This window comes from Astyanax mexicanus, chromosome 6 (assembly GCF_023375975.1).
Source record: "Astyanax mexicanus isolate ESR-SI-001 chromosome 6, AstMex3_surface, whole genome shotgun sequence".
NCBI classification, from domain to species: domain Eukaryota; kingdom Metazoa; phylum Chordata; class Actinopteri; order Characiformes; family Acestrorhamphidae; genus Astyanax; species Astyanax mexicanus.
The window spans coordinates 1,185,748-1,203,163 of NC_064413.1; the positions used below are offsets into that span (position 1 = coordinate 1,185,748).

Below are 17,416 nucleotides of genomic sequence, written 5' to 3' on the forward strand. Positions count from 1 at the left end.
AGCCTGTGGAAATGGAGAGGCATTAATTCCTAAAAAGGTAATGCAGTGTATATTATTATAAACTATGCATTTTAAGAGCTGTATTTTGTATGACTCACATCCTGAGACAAGCTATAAAACATGGGGTGGTTGACGGGGGGTTTAGAGGGTCTATAAATAGAGCTCTTAGCATGTTTGCAGTTGCGGGCTCAGCTTGGGGACGGTGGGTCTTTTTTTAACTCAAGTCACTTTTCACAATTTACTCTCAGGCCTGTGATCCATGTTTGTTATTTGTGATTATAGTAATGTAGATTACATAATTTTACTAAAACTCGTACAGCAGTGAGCAGAGTGTGGGTACCCACAGTCAACCTTTCTCTTATTGTGAATAGTTTAGTAAGAAGAAGATGAACTGATCCCAATAAAGCGTAGTAAAAAGTCAAAAACACAACAAATTCTGTTCAACATTTACAGAAAATTGTGTATTATGATATTGTGGTACTGCACAAACTACCAATTACCAAGTTACCAAGTAATTCACAGTATATTCTGCATTAGCATTAATGCTTATTGTCTATAAGTTGAACATTTATATTGGTATTTGGAAATGCATCTCAGACAACCTTCTGAAATGGAGTCAGTGATTCAATTTATATCTGTTTAAAATGCGTCTCAGGTCATCTTCTAAATTAATTCAATGATTGGAGTAAAGGTATCCAAAAGTTATCCAAAAGCAGTGTGTAAGACTGGTGGAGGAGAACATGATGCCAAGATGCATGAAAAAAAAAACTGTGATTAAAAAACAGGATTATTCCACCAAATATTGATTATTTCTGAACTCTTAAAACTTTATGAATATGAACTTGTTTTCTTTGCATTATTTGAGGTCTGAAAGCTCTGTATCTTTTTTTGTTATTTCAGCCATTTCTCATTTTCTGTAAATAAATGCTCTAAATGAGAATATTTTTATTTGGAATTTGGAAGAATTTTTTCAGTAGTTTAAAGAATAAAACAACAATGTTCTATATTATTTATATTTTTGCAGTTTTACAGAGTTAGATATAAAATGTAGTTCAATCTTTTTTATCATAGTTTTTCTCAGCTGGAAAAGACTACATATCCCATGAGGTTGTGCATCTCTGTGACATCCTATCAATTTATGTCCCCATTACTATGAGGATTTGCTGTATTATCTCTGAACCTGAATGTGCCAAAACCAGAGAGGAAGTCCATGTATCATAGTGACTTTTCTCAGAGTGTGTGTGTGTGTGTGTGTGTGTGTGTGTGTGTGTGTGTGTGCTGGTTTCATTGCCAAGGGTAATTCTGCTGATAGAAGCCTTTTCCCCTCTGTGGCATTTCTTCCACCCCATTGGACGTGGTGTGGACAGTGGTGTGAAAGCTCCCCTTGCTCTCACCTTTCACCCACTCTCACTTCCAATATACAAATTACATTTACTTTTTATGTTTATCATTGTTTATTCAATACTAGCTAAATACTTTATGTTGTAATTATTAAGCTATACAGACTTTTACTGTTGCTTGTGCTATTTTAATGTATTTATTAGCCCTTAATATATCTAACATCTTGCTGGAGAGTTTCTCTGTGGGCGGAGCTAAATGATGGTAGTCTGAATAGGTGTGGATATGTAAATGAGTTGCAGAAGAAGGGGAAATTTCTTTAACACTACCGTCACTATCATTTTTTTTCTCTTTTATTTTTACACATGGTATAAAATGCAGTGTACACAATTTTGAGAGAAAATTTTGAGAAATTAGTAAACTTTTTTTATTTGCTTTAATTAAATTGTCTTGATTGTTGACTTGAGTTATAGTTGTAGTAATCTTGAAATACTATAATTAAGTGACTATAACTTTTATTATTTAAGATTTATTTATTTATTTATTTTTTAATGCTACTCAGCTGTATATCCCCCTACCACTGGTGAAGAGTGATGAGGGGAAAGAGCGCCATCTACTGTACCCATCCAGAAAGAGCAAGGCCAACTGTACTCTCTCAGGAATCTGGCAGCTGATGGCAAACTGCATGACTGGGATTCAGTCAAGACCACTTGTCACCCTACTCTAATCAAACTGAAAAAGCTCATTACAAACCTATCAAACCTATATTTGCTGAAAAAATTCTTGTTCTTGGGGTAAGCGACCAATCACGTGAATTTTGTTTATTAAAGTATAATGAAATAGAGCTAGTTGTGATTCTGCATAAATTCTGAGTTGGTATTTCGTATTTAAATGTGAGGTTTTTATTATGGCCTTTGCACATAACAAAAAGGTCAGATTTAGTTTCAGCTTGATGAATTTCATTAACTCATCATAAGCATTTGCATGCACACACACACAAAACAAGTCCAAGCCAGCTCAAATGCATGTCCTGTTTAAGGCAAAAAAATGGCACACTTACGAATACAATGAAATAAAAAAATTTAAAGTCTCAAACTTTCAAAACCCAAATACATGATTTGCCATAATAGAAGAATGCTATACATGTTAATAACCTATAACAAACACTGCTTTCATTTGAATGCTAAATGTAAATGTAAGCCCCTCTTCTTTTGTTTTGTTAAATATTGTTTTCTATAAAATTATAAAGTACTATAAAGTATAAAGTAAAACAAAACAAACTCCAAACACTTAAGAAGTGGGGACCTTGCTGTTGGTCCCCACTTTGCAGGTCATTTCTCTGGTTGTACTACAAAGTCTGGACATTTCTTGTGTCCCCAAAATGTACAAAACAAACACAAGCCTCTACACACACACTTACACACATCTACACTCATAGCCAGTGAAAGAGTGATACTGGGTGTGTGACACTCGTCCACTTGCCCTCCTTCAGTTGTGTTTTCGCTCTTCTTACCTTCTCCCACTTCTTTTTCATCTGATACTTCCATTATAAAAACTGCAGAATGGATACAATGGAAAACAGGGTCCCCACAATGCTCAACACACACAAGACCGGGTCCCCACTACGCTCAACAGCCTGCGACTGGCCAGATTAAGCAAAGAAACCCTCTGCTTCAAAACACCCTCAGCTGGTTGCCCTCTGTGTGTGTGTATGTCTGTGTGTGTTTGTGTGTATGCGTGTGTGTGTGTGTGTGACCTCATTCCCAGGGTCTGCTAAAAGAGGAGGCAGTGACGCCAGTGATTTTTGCTGGCCAACACGTGTCACACACCCCCCACACCCCCCCCACACACACACACACCCCACACAAGCACACACACACACATTCCCTTACACTCCCCCTCTCACACACTCACAGTTCACCCTGATCCTCGAGGTTAGATCAATTCTGAACACGGTCTGAGACGGACACACAGAAAGTGTTTATCTGTTAGATGAGGGCTGAGGGTGTGAGGGTGTAAGGTTTGGTGTGTATGTGTGTGTGTGTATAAGTGTGTGTGTGTATGTGTGTGAGAGTGTGTGTAAGTATGAGAAACAGCTGAAGAGATCAGCTTCTCATCTTTAGCCTGTGCCTGACTTATAACTGAATATAGATAGGTCTATAACAGTGAGTACAATACTTTAATATTGTTTATCTGGTACTTTATTGTACAGTATGTGTGTATCAATCAAATCAATATTTGGTGGAATAACCCTGGTTGGTTTTTAATCACAGTTTTTTTTTCATGCATCTTGGCATCATGTTCTCCTCCACCAGTCTTACACACTGCTTTTGGATAACTTTATGCTGCTTTACTCCTGGTGCAAAAATTCAAGCAGTTCAGTTTGGTGGTTTGATGGTTTGTGATCATCCATCTTCCTCTTGATTATATTCCAGAGGTTTTTAATTGGGTAAAAATCAAAGAAACTCATCATTTTTAAGGAGGCTCTTATTTGTTTCAGAGCTGTATACAGTATAATAGACGGAAATTTGCAAGTGTGTGTGAATGTTTTGTACTTTATTGTATAGAGTGTGTGTATAACAGACAGAACGTTGTGAAGTGTGTGTGTGTGTGTGTGTGTGTGTTAGAAAGAGAGTTTTTACTGTAATGTTGTATTTTACTATACTGTACAGTATGTATATGTGTGTGTGTGTGTAAGTGTGTGTAATGTGTGTGTGTGTAATTGAGAATAGTCCAGGCAGCTCAGACTCAATCACGTTCCAGACAGGTGAAGACTAATGAGTAACACATGCAAAGACACACACACACACACACACACACACATATAATAACCATCTGAGCACAGTCTGTATAAACACACACAATAAACATACAGGCTGCATTCAGCTCAATTCCTCCTCTGTCCAGCTTTCTGCCCTAAAGCCAACTTCTCCCGTACACACACACACACACAGTCTGATACACACACTGTTACACAGAGACTCCGGTCAGGCCTGGTCACATAACTCTGTGTGTGTGTGTGTGTGTGTGTAACTGACCCTATGACCTGCTTCTATTATCCAAGTATAAAGGCCAAGTCCAGAAATGCTGTATTCTAAAATAGCTCTCCTCACTGTGGACCAGATTTAGAAGATCAATAAATGTTCTTTTGCCTCTTTATTGATTTTTGTGTTTCTTTTGTTACAATTAAGAAAAAAGTATCGGGAAAAATATAGTTTTTGGTATCAGTATCAAAATTTTTGGTACCACTTTAAAATAAGCCTAGGGTTTATAAATGGTTTACAATCAGTTTATTAATGGTTACTAATTAGGTTGTAAATGCCTTAAAAATCATTAATAATCAGTTATAACACATAAGTTACTGTACGTAGAAAGGGCAACAGTATAGACGGCTGTGGGTTCACTATTTGACAAACAACAGGTCACTGTTGCCCTTTCTACTGTATGTGTTATAACTGATTATTAATGATTTTTAAGACATTTACAACCTAATTAGTAACCATTAATAAACTGAAGGTGGTTATAACCACCTTCAAAACTAACTGTGAACCATTTATAAACCCTTTATAAAGGTAGCCTTTTTTAAAGTGGTACCAAATTTTTTAAACGATACCCACACCTAATTTTATATAATCCTTTTTATAAGTTATTCTAAATAACAGTAAAATAAGGGAATAAAGGTTGAGACCTGTGTCTGGTGGTTTTGGGGGGCCGTTGCCCCCCCTGGCCCCCGGCTGCTTGTTTGGGTTCTGGTCTCCAGCTGCTCATTAAAAGCATCCTGGGAGCCCCTGAGGCTTTAGGGTGATGGAATCTAACTGTCAGGGGTTGTTTGGCTGAGGTGAGCGGTGCGGCCTTTTGGGTCGAGGAAAGAGTGTGAGGGAGTGAGGCAGGGAAGGAGTGTGTGTGTGTGTGTGTATATGTGTGTGTGTGTTATGGACCTGTGTTTCCACATTGACTCAATGTTGCAATAAAACACTCCAGTGTGTTTTCCCAGAGGCAGCATAAACAGCTCACTGTGGTCTACCAGGGTGGGCTGTCTATACATATATATATATATATATATATATATATATATATATATTATATATATATTACATATATATTACTGTAAATTAAACCACAGTGGGCTTTTCTGAGCATTAAACTCCAGCTTTAGACTGTTCAGAAAACAGCTCTCAGTCAGCATAAATGTCCTATTGTTACTTTTTCAACAACATTATACAGAATTATAATGTTTCTCTCACTCTCTGCCTCACACACACACACACACACACACACACTCACACACACACACACACACACACACACAGATGTACTATGCCTCGAACACTTGTGAGCCTCCTCCGTATGTTCCAGGCTGCAGAACAAGTGAATGAAATTCTCTGTTCTCTTGTTTTCAATCACTGCTTCATGTTCTCACACACTATACACACACACACACACACACACACACACACACACAGACAGACCTAGATGCACACACAGATAACAGTAAGTTTAAAGAGTTCATTCTCTCTCTCTCTCTCTTTATCTCTCTTTCTGTGTTTACAGTGGTAATTACAGTACATTTATGAGCCCTTTAGAATTTTCAATATTTCTGCAAAACTTTGACCTTAAACTTCATCAGATTTTCACAAAATTTACAATCACAGCTCCTGTGAAAGTATCTAATAAAGTAACTTAAAAGTAACTTAGTTACTTTTAAAATCAAGTAATGCATAAAGTAACTAAGTTAATTTTTAAAGGAGTAATCAGTAATCAGGTACCAATTATTTCATGTATCTCTGTCAGGAATTCAGCATCAGTTACAGCATATTTATTAAATTCATCGCTAATATAAATAAAAGCATTTTCACATTCTCACACTCCCTGTGCTTTTCTGACTTTCACCACCAGACGGCTCCATCTCACACATCTACACACCAGTGTTCACTACTTCACTGTGCTCTGTGCTCGTGATAGGTTTTCTTTCAGCCCATGCTGACAGTATGAGTGTGTGTGTGTGTGTGTGTGTGTGTAGATGTGTGTGTGTGTGTTTGTGTGTCTGTGCATGGGTGTGTGTGTGTGTGTTCAGTGCTGTATTGGTCTCTGTACCAACCGTAACCCCGCCAACCAAGGGGCCTGCAGACCCCTGAGGGGATGAGACGAGGAACTATCTAACTATCTAATTTTAATTTCTATTTTTCTCTTTTATCACATTTTTTTTTACTTATAAGTACTTTAAGAATTTTGAAACCAATACTTTTTTAAACACTTTTACTTAAAGAGTAACTTAAAGCTTGAGTTGATACTTCTATAACTTCTACAGAAGTATTTTATTAAAGCCTAGTATCTAAACTCTATTCTACCTACAGAGTAATAAATGTGAACACTTTTCACAACATTGCCCAAGACCAAGTCTACACACACACACACACACACACACACCTCTGCAGCTTCTCCTGAGAGAGGGTGCTTTTCGTGGCAGGGGTGCAGATTTAGGCTTAGATTTAGATTTATGCACCGGGAGAGGGTGCTTTTCCTGGCAGGGCAGCTGAATTCAGCACCATAGTAGTGCCTAAATCTGAACCCCCGCCATGAACAGCACCCTCTCTCGGCAGTGCGTACACACCGTCTTTAATTCTGGATAAAATCAAAGATAATTGCTTTAGCAAACTTAACTTAGAAACGCGCTCCCGAGAGGAGGTGCTTTTCATGGCGGGGGTGCAGATTTCGAAGCGCTTTCAAAGTAAAAGTTTCTACTTTTTCTGCGGAATCTTTTTTTGAAGGAGATAAATCCACCTATTTCTGATATTGGGTGGGACATGCCCCCCCCCCCCCCAGTTCCTACGCCAATGCACACACACACTTTACCCCAGTGATGAAATTCCCCTTTCAGCTTGGCTGCATTGTCTTATTTGAATTCATGTTTAAATATAACAGCCCTCATATGGCTTTATTAAAATGTGATTACTCTGCAGTCAGGCCTCCACACTGAGATAAGAAGCTTTACAGCAGAATTCACTGCTGCCAGTCAATCATTCAGCCCTGCACACACACACACACACACACACACACACACACACACTTCCTCTCTGTAGCTCAGATTGTGTGCAACAGTGGCTTGTTAGAGTTCAGATCTCTGCTTAAACAAACAAAAAAAAAGAATATATATATATATATATATATATATATAGTTTTTTTTTTCTGCACCATAGTAGTGCCTCAGTATCTCACTTGTCTGTTTGCATGGACACTTCTAGCCAGAAGTCGCCTTCTATGATGTATTCCAGGTACACACCCACGTCACTGTGTACTGAGGAATGTAAATGTTCCATCTATACTCCACCCACTATAAGGTCTTACCATGAGGTCTTACACTGGTCAGCGTTCAATCTCACTCACAAAATAACCAGCAGGATTAGCCATTAGACTTTGTTTGAGGGAGGGATCTGTACCTACTGTCTGTGGAAACTCAGCAGATGAGCATCAACTAGCATCAACACACTTGATTGTGTTTTGCCATTTAGAACGATAAGCTGTAAGCTAACAGTTACAAGAGGTAAACTCTCTGAGTAAACATGGGGTGTGGCCAGCAACAGCTTATTTGTAAAAAAAAAAAAAAAAGTGACAGAGCCCCTTAAATGGCTCATCTAGAAAGGGACTAAAACTGGTAAGAACAGAGCTGGTTAGATCTAAGATGTTATATTATAGCCTGTAGATCTGTTCTAACTAAAGGAAGAAGTATAATATATCCCCTATAAACTATTATTGATTTTGAATTATTATTTAAGATTAATATTAGAAGAATTCTATGGTTAAGGTGTGATTAGGACAGTGTATTAGTGAGTTACAACACAGTTATAACACAAGCTAGACAATATTAGTATCAGAGGCCAGAATGATCTTGCATTTTTATTTTTCAGTCTCAGCAGATGATCTGGAAATCTGTATTCCTGGCTTTTCCTCTGCTGTATCTTTCTGGCGTTTGATTGGCAGAAGCAGAAGCACGGCCACCCATGACTAGCGATGCTAACGGAGCATGGCGTGTGTGTGTACACACTGTGGTGTTTGAGAAGCATTGTTGAGCTTCAAAGACCTGTGGTGTGGCAGAGACTACAGCCCGGGGGTTTACCAGAGCCTTCAAACAAACCTTTCTTTCAAAGCACTTTTTTCTTTGACGCTTTTAGCACGGCGTTCACTTTTGCTGCGATGGGAAAAAGACGGAAGTGTCCAGCAGAAGAGAGACGGACATGATGCTGAAGAGAACATCTAAAAAATTTGAATATCTTCAGTTTATTAAGTGAAAAATTTGAAAATCATATATTATATAGATGTATTAAACACAGAGTGATCTATTTTAAGAGTTTATTTCTTTTATTGTTGATGATTATGAAGCTTATAGCCAATGAAACCCAAAAATCAGTGTCTCAGGAAATTAGAATATTATATAAGACCAATTGGTAATTTTGAGGCAGTGTGGGCAGTGTGCCAGATCCTGCTGGAAAATGAAATCCCCATCTTCATAACCGTCACTGATCATCAGTAAATTTTACATTTCATTTGTAAGTTAAATCAAGGGAGCAGAGTCTGGAGGAAGAGTGGAGAGACACACAGTCCAAACTGCTCGAGGTCTAGTGTGAAGTTTCCACCAATCAGTGATGGTTTGGAGAGTCATGTCTGTCATCTGCTGGTGTTGATCCACTGTGTTTTATTATCAAGTATAAAGTCAGTGCAGTTTTGTTTTCCCTCAAAATCTTACAGCACTTCATATCTAACAGCTTCCCTCTGCTGAAAACAACTTTTATGGAGATGTGGATTTCATTTTCCAGCAGGACTTGGCACACTGCCCACAATTCAAATTTTCTGAGACACTGAGAAACTGGAGAAAACTGCTACAGGAAGACGTCTGGCTGACCTACATGGAAACAACAGCTTTAGCCTTTAGCTTTTTAAATGAACATGATTAAGAACTGAGTCTCAGTTTTAGAAGAAGAGTTATAGATAAGATAAAGATAAAATAAAAATGAATAAGATAAAAAGATTGTCTGGATCATACAGCACTGTAGCTAATAGACTACTAAAAGCAGGGGTGTTCTAAAACTTTTGACCTGTAGTGTACACATATATACACAAAAAAGTTTACTTCTGCACACAAGAGTGAAGACAGATGATGAAAGAATAAAGAGAGAGAGAGAGCGATGGAGAAAGAGAGAGGTGTTTTTTTGTGCAGTAAGTCTGCAGTTTGAACAGCCAATCAGATTCACTCCCTGTGACATCACCTTCTCCAGCCACATCCCAGAGTGCCGATGTCATCAGCATTGAAGCATGCCATGATGTAATGCAGACTGGACCTCAGCTACACACACACACACACACACACACACACACACACACCTCTTTTATGCACTCCTTTATTCATCTTCTTTTCAAAAGCTTTTATTTCTCTAAAGCTTGATACTGATGGTTTATCAGCATCACAGAGATGAATCACCGTGTGTGTGTGTGTGTGTGTGTGTTAGTGTGTGTGTGCGCATGTGTGTGTGTGTGTGTGTTAGTGTGTGTGTGCGCGTGTGTGTGTGTGTGTGTGTGTGTGTGTTAGTAAATTTAATGTACTCAAAACACTACCCACAGGACGCCACCCTGAGAACACTGCCCTCAAAATTCTGCCCTCAGGACTTTATACTCAGGACATAGCCCTCAGGACGCTGCCCTCAAGACACTAACCACAGGACGCTGCCCACAAGATTCCCCCTTCAGGATGTTGCCCTCAGGACACTGCCCTCAGGACACTACTCACAGGACACTGCCCTCAAGACACTAACCACAGGACGCTGCCCTCAAGATTCTGCCCTCAGGATGCAGCCCTCAGGACACTACCCACAGGATGCTGCTCTCACTATGCTGCCCACATGACACTCCCCACAGGACACTGCCCTTAGGATGCTGCCCTCAGGACACTACCCACACGATGCTGCCTTCAGGACATTCACCACAGGACACTGCCCTTAGGATACTGCCCTCAGGACACTACCCAAAGGATGCTGCTCTCAGGATGCTGCCCTCAGTATGCCACCTACAACACTACCTACAGGATGCTGCCCTCAGGACACAACCCAAAAGACGCTGCCTTCAGAATTCTGCCGTCAGGACACTACCCTCAGGATGCCTTTCTCAGGACACTACCCTGAGGACGTTTTCCTCAGGACAATACCCACAAGATGCTGCCCTTAGAATGCTACCTACATATCATTATCCACAGGATGCTGCCCACAGGACACTACCCACAGGATGTTGGCCTCAGGGTGGTGTTTGTTTGATATTTCTGGTGGACTATTCTCAGTCCAGCAGTTTAAAACCTCCAGCAGCACTGCTGTATCAAATCCACTTAAACCAGCTCAACACACACTAACACCTCATACACCAGTATGCATATATATATATATATATATTTATATATCATTATATAAAAGCATGTGTGTGAATTTAGTTCCCAAACACTGGTTTTATCAGTAAGGCTTGCTAAGTATTAGCAGTATTTGCGGAGAGAGTTTTCTGAGAATGACCAAACACAACAGAGTTCCTCTTTCTGTCCTTTATAAATATATTTATTCCCAATCCAAATTCCTGCCCTATATTTTAAATCACATTCCACAATCCAGATTAGCGCTCGCCGTCCCTGAGCGGCTGCCAGAGGAGCAGTGTGTTGTGTTAGCATGACCGGCTTAAAAAAGCAAAGAAATCCCACAGTGTGTTGTAGGTTAGAGTCATCGTGCTGAATTTAACTGAAAACGCTGTGTTTTACTGCATGCCAGTGTATCGTTGCTATCATAACCACGGGAAAAGTATCCTTTTAGCCGTAGTGTATCTCCATGCTTAATTTTGCCGCATAATTCCAATTTTAATCAAAGCAGATTTAGAAAATACAGATACTATTCACATTATCATACCATGCAGTTTATTTCAGATTAATAAGTCTTAAGCTATACTGGTTCATTTGTTAGACCGCATAGATTTGTTATATAATATAAGTGTATTAAACATTTTTTTCTATTTAAAAAAGCAATTTCCTTTAGGTGAACTCGAGCCAAAACATGCGAGAGAAAAGTGCATTCTTGGCTAAAAGCTAAAGGTCAGTGTGTGTGTGTGTGCGCAGTTTCTGTAATGGCTGTTATTAAAGCGTCTGTCAGTAAATCTGAGGAAATGGGGAATCAGCCTGAATGCTGGGGAGGAATGAGGAGCTCGAGTCTATGAATGAACTTAAACACTCACTGATACTCAGCCAAATGTCAGAGAGTCATATGCCTCCCTGTGTGACTTTACCAAAACACACTGTGACCAGAAATGCTTTATAAAACGAGAAATATGACATTTAGAGGTGAGTAGAATATCCTAAACACCCACTTAATTTTGTATGCTGCAATATTTATACAGATACTTTGAGTTTGATTCATATTTATTTAATTTTTAGTCCAAAACTGCTCATGCTCTAATGACGTAACTATAAAGAATAATAATCCACGGATACATAACCAGATACATGATTCAAAAAAACATTCACATGTGGGAAAATAAATAAGAGACAACTTAAAAATCATGAGTTTCTTTGATTTTATCAAATTGAAAATCTCTGGAATATAATCAAGAGGAAGATGGATGATCACAAACCATCAAACCACCAAACTGAACTGCTTGAATTAATTTTTGCACCAGGAGTAAAGCAGCATAAAGTTATCCAAAAGCAGTGTGTAAGACTGGTGGAGGAGGAGAACATGATGCCAAGATGCATGAATGATTGATAGAATGATTTCTCAGCTTGTCATATTTGTAGTTCAATTCATAGTTCTTGTTTTTGAATATTACTTTTTGTCTTAAACAAAGAAAACGTTCGCCAACCTATTTTCTGTTGTCATAGTTTTCTTTAAAGAAATTAACACTGATCCAAGTCACGTAAATCTAACTGGATTCAAAGGGGAACTCCAGTGTAAAATTGATTTTTGTTGTAGTAAAACGTGATAAACAGTTCTTTGTTGAATGGCCCTCGTTGAATGGCTCCTGCAGCTTTCTGACATCCAGTATTTTGTGATTTTGCCCAGCATTCTTTACAACGGCCGTATCAGTACCAATAAATCGTTTTTTATACTGATATTCAGGCTGAAAGTAGCTCCACACCTTCTTGCTAGAATCTGGAGAGCTCTGACATTTAAAACAAGGCATTAATAATAATTTAAATAGTGCACAAGAAGCTTATTAAAAAATAGTGTTTACATTCTTCGATACTCTGAGCTGGATAACGGTGAGAAAAGTGATTTATTGAGGCAAAATATGCTCCAATACGGCGGTTTTACAGAGTGCTGGGAAAAAGCACAAAATTACTGGATCTCAGAAAGCTGTGGGAGAGCGGAGGTGGGCTCTTCAACGAATTAAGAACTTTTTATCATGTTTTAATACACCAAAAATCCATTTTACACAGGAGTTTTCCTTTTATTAGAGGCTGAAACATGTTTGTGTATCTCTGTGTTCAACTATAGTCTTTTCCTCAACCTCTCTCTCACCACAATAACAGCTTAAAACAGAGCATTGTTGTGCGTTCCAGTCTGTAAGGAGCTACACAGGAGGGAAAGTTCAGCAGAAACGTTTCAGTAACTTTCTCAGAACGTTGGAGGAACTCTGAGGGCAGGACCTGGTTGGTTCTCCTGCTGTTCATTGTTTTTATTTCCCCAGATTTCTCAGCTTCCTCCCATTCAGAAGAGCTGCGTGAGGAAGGGGCGGACTGAGCCGACCTTCAGCTGGGTTAAAGAACCTTCCAGAAAACACTCGGATCAGTCTTCTGTCAGCTCCGGCTATGGGGACGTAGAGAAGGGTGTGTTTCTGTTTTTGTGCTGAAGGACTTTCAGGACAGAAAGTCTTCAGGCCATGTAGGAAAACAAATGTAGAGAAAACAATATCTCAGGACACGCCTCCTCCCACACATGTGAAGTCAGACTCAAAAGCAGTGTGTAAGACTGGTGGAGGAGCACATGATGCCGAGATGCATGAAAAAAACTGTGATTAAAAACCAACCAGGGTTATTCCACCAAATATTGATTTCGGAACTCTTAAAACTTGCATTATTATTTCTTTGCTTGATTTTTTGTTATTTCAGTCATTTCTCATTTTCTGTAAATAAATGCTCTAAATGAGAATATTTTTATGTGGAATTTGGGAGAAATGTTGTCTGTAGTTTATAGAATAAAACAACAATGTTCATTTTACTCAAATATAAACCTATAAATAGCAAAATCAGAGAAACTGATTCAGAAACTGAAGCGCACTCTTCAGTGTGGGCAGTGTGCCAAATCCTGCTGGAAAATGAAATCCATGTAGCATCTCCATAAAAGTTGTTTTCAGCAGAGGGAAGCTGTAAGATATGAAGTGCTGTAAGATTTTGAGGGAAAACTAAACTGCACTGACTTTAGACTTGATAATAAAACACAGTGGATCAACACCAGCAGATGACAGACATGACTCTCCAAACCATCACTGATCATCAGTAAATTTTACATTTCATTTAAAGTAAATAAAGGGATCAGAGTCTGGAGGAAGAGTGGAGAGACACACAGTCCAAACTGCTCGAGGTCTAGTGTGAAGTTTCCAGCTGTTGAAGTTGCCTTGCTTTATTATAATCATTATAATTCAGGTCTAATATAAAAAAAAATGCATTTTCATTTACTTAACTCCTTAACTTGAATCCTAAATGATCCACAGACTCATATTACCCAGATTTATAGAAAACTACGCAGCCGAATCGCCAGGCGAGGAAAAAAAAGGTGGTAAGCGCTTTCCACAGCTGAGGATATTGAACTCTTTCAGCCGTAGCGTTAGCGCCGAAACAGTCCCCCTGTCCGCTAACAGCTAATTATAAAGCACGGAGCGATAACAAGCTATTAGCATATGGGCAAAGCTGATAAAAGTGTGTGTGAATGCATGTGTGTGAGTGAGGGAGTGAGAAAGAAAGAAAGAAAGACGTGAAGAAGTGAAGGTCTGACTCTCAGGACCTGACAGAGTTCAGGCTGCGGTTTGTGGAAATTTCATCCATATTTATTGAGATTAGCGAAGCTTAATACCCACAGTCCGGCTAAAGACCCGGCTTAATTAGCTGCTTTTTGCGCAGGCGTTCAGCTCGGACACAGCAGCGAGCAGAAGAGGAAGAAGATGAATCTCCAATTATAAGATGAAAGAGGGGGCAGCCCTCAGGATTATCTCATTCTTTCCATAAGCTTCAGATCTGAACGACTGTCTGAATTTGGGCTTCTCAGCCTGAAAGCCCTGGAAACCTGCGAAGAAAGCATGTGATCTTCATTTGTGATATCTAAATTGTATCTAATAAAGCAGAAACTACATGAAATCAGGAGGTTGCTGGTTTGAATCCCGGTCATGCAGCTTGCCATCAGCTGCCGGAGCTCTGAGAGAGCACAATTTTTCTATGCTGTTTCTCTCTGGGTGGGTACAGTATATCATTAGATGGCGCTCTTGCTTTCCCCTCATCACTCCTAGGGTGATGTGGATCAGCACAAGGCTGCATCTGTGAGCTGATGTATCAGAACCGAGTCGCTGCTGTGATGCTACCATTTCAACATCATATTTTAAATAACTAATTAAATCTGACAAAATTAACTGTTTTAATAAACACAGATAGCCATAGATAGCTTGTCTGATGCTACACAGAGTGTCCTTAGAACACCATAAACAGAGTTACATCCAAAAATCTCTCAAATCTCTTTAGGATGATCAAAAACAAGAAAAAACAAGGAAAAACATGTAAAAACTCCTCCCCCACTCTCTGTGCTTCCCACCCTCCTTCCTTTATGTGTCTTAACTGTAAACAGCTCTTTAAAACCCACAGTTAGGTTTCTCCAGCCAGCAGGTCCTCCACTCCAACCCTCAGTAACAATAGACGTGGTGAGAATCGTTAGTGAGGCAGAGTGTGAGGAGAAGCTGCTGGTGTGTAATCATGGTGAAAGCTGGGGGTGAAAATGAGGATGAGATGCAGGGAGGGAACAAATGAAACAAATAAAAAAAAAACTAGCATATAGCGCTGAGTAACAACTTTCCTCTAACAAACAAACAAACAAACAAACAAACAAAAATCCTCCATATGTGTCACTTTTCACAGTTTGGAAAAACACTTATTAAAGCAACTACATGGACAAAAGTACTGGAATTAAAACAGTCCAGGAAAAGCTTTTTACTAGATCTTGCTTTGCATTGGTGTGAGGATTTGATTGCATTCTGCAACAACAGTGTCAGTGAGGTCAGGATGTTGGATGATCACCACCCACCTCATCCCAACTCAAAAACCAATCCCTAACTAATCCCTAACTCATCCCAAACTCCACAACTCACTCCAAACTTTAAAACTAATCCTGAACAAAACTCTACAACTGATCCCAAACTCCACAAACAATCCTAAACTAAACTCCCCAACCAATCCCCAAAATCCACAACCCATCCCAAACTCCACTACCAATTCTAAACTAAACTCCACAACTCATCCCCAACTCCACAACCAATCCTAAACTTCATAACTAATACCAAAATCTACAACCAATAATAAAGTAAACTCTACAACTCATCCCAAACTCCACAACCAATACTAAAATAAGCTCTACAACTCATAACATAAACTAAACTCCACATCTAATCCCAAACTCCACAATATATCCGAAACTCAACAAACAATCAGCACCATTATTCCAGAGAACACAGTTCCACTGTTTCACGGCAATGTTATACCTCTCTAGCCCACACCTTGCATTAGACATGGTGCCATCCACATTTGGATCATCTGCCCCAGAAAGCCCCCCTATTCTTTTGGCAATACTTCACTTCAGGTACAACCTACAGTATCTGAATGCAGGGGTATCTGTAGAGGATACGTTCCTAAATTTGACTCTATTCTAACAGAGAATACAGTATTATGTCACACCGTGTTTCAGACTCTGAATCTATTCTTATCCTGTATAAATATTTAATTCAGAGCTGATGAGCTGAATGACCCGTCAGAGGAAGCGGGATCAGGCGGGAGCAGCTGATCTGAACAGAGCCGAGAGAAAACAGAAGAGAAAAGTAGAGAAAGAAATTTTGCTTTGGGCCCCAAATGTCTTAAAACGACCCTGCATCCAACGACCTGCATGATAATGACCATTTAACACCATCCACCGACCTGATAAACGCTCCTGTATCTTATAAATCCACAAAGAGCACAGCCCTGTTCTCCAGCAGAAGAACCAGCCGTCTCATAAACATCACATGACGTCACAGTCTTTCCTCTCCTGATTCCTGAAGTCCTGCTCAGTAAGAATGAGGAGAGCAGACTGCAGACAGTTCTCACGTAACCCAACACTCTGTTAATAATCCAGAAATCTTCCCGTCTGAATGAAAAGCTGTCATATAAACATTTCTGCTGGAATACAGATATCTGATCAAGTTATTTTTTCTCACACAGTGGAAGGAAGGGAATTTGCACTTAGTAAATGAAGTAGAAAATGAAGCCTGAAAGCATTTATATGGATTACGTTTCTATTCCAAATAAATAGCCGTGGTTTATTTAAAGCTGTGGCAACAGTAGACATTTCCAGTTCACTGGGAACATGGGCGAACGGGACCAGACATGAAACCGGCCCACCAAAAAACAGTAAACATTTTTTTTCTGTATTGTAGATTAATACTAAAGACATCCAAACTATGAAAAAACATATTGAATTATTTAGTAAACAACTGAGTAATTTAGTACAAAAGTGTTAAACTAGAATATGCTTTATATTTTAGATTCTTCTTAGATGACAGTTTTGTCTGTATTTTCTCAGTCAGCGTTATAGGATCACTTAACAGCTGTGCTGAACTCATCAAGAGTTAATTACTTGAATTTCTTGTCTCTTAATAAAGTGTTTGAGAGCATCAGTTAAAGTAAAGTGGTGAAGAGGTTACACAGTTACAGGTATACAGTGAATAGTGAATATTTGAGTAATGTTCGAATCCAGGTTATGAGAAGCAAGAACTAAACTACCCAACTAGGTAAAGAAAAAAAAATCTAAGAAAAAATGATGGTAAGTCGTTA

At 39.1% G+C, this 17,416-nt stretch overlaps 2 protein-coding genes across 11 annotated transcripts in view; both read right to left on the minus strand.

Annotated features, from left to right (window-relative positions):
• si:ch211-285f17.1 (sickle tail protein) overlaps positions 1–17,416 on the minus strand; it is a 139,044-nt gene that overhangs the window by 78,048 nt on the left and 43,580 nt on the right. Inside the window, exon 1 of one of the 10 annotated variants that reach the window (XM_022666964.2) lies at positions 2,852–3,010. The exons of the other annotated variants lie outside the window; for them this stretch is intronic. Coding sequence (XP_022522685.2) covers positions 2,852–2,885 — 34 coding nt within the window. The 5' untranslated portion in view covers positions 2,886–3,010. Of the gene's footprint in view, positions 1–2,851; positions 3,011–17,416 lie in introns of those variants that run through there. 10 annotated transcript variants of the gene reach the window in all.
• The window catches only part of LOC103032795 (uncharacterized), a 249,132-nt gene that overhangs the window by 12,628 nt on the left and 219,088 nt on the right, over positions 1–17,416 (minus strand). The window lies entirely within an intron of this gene.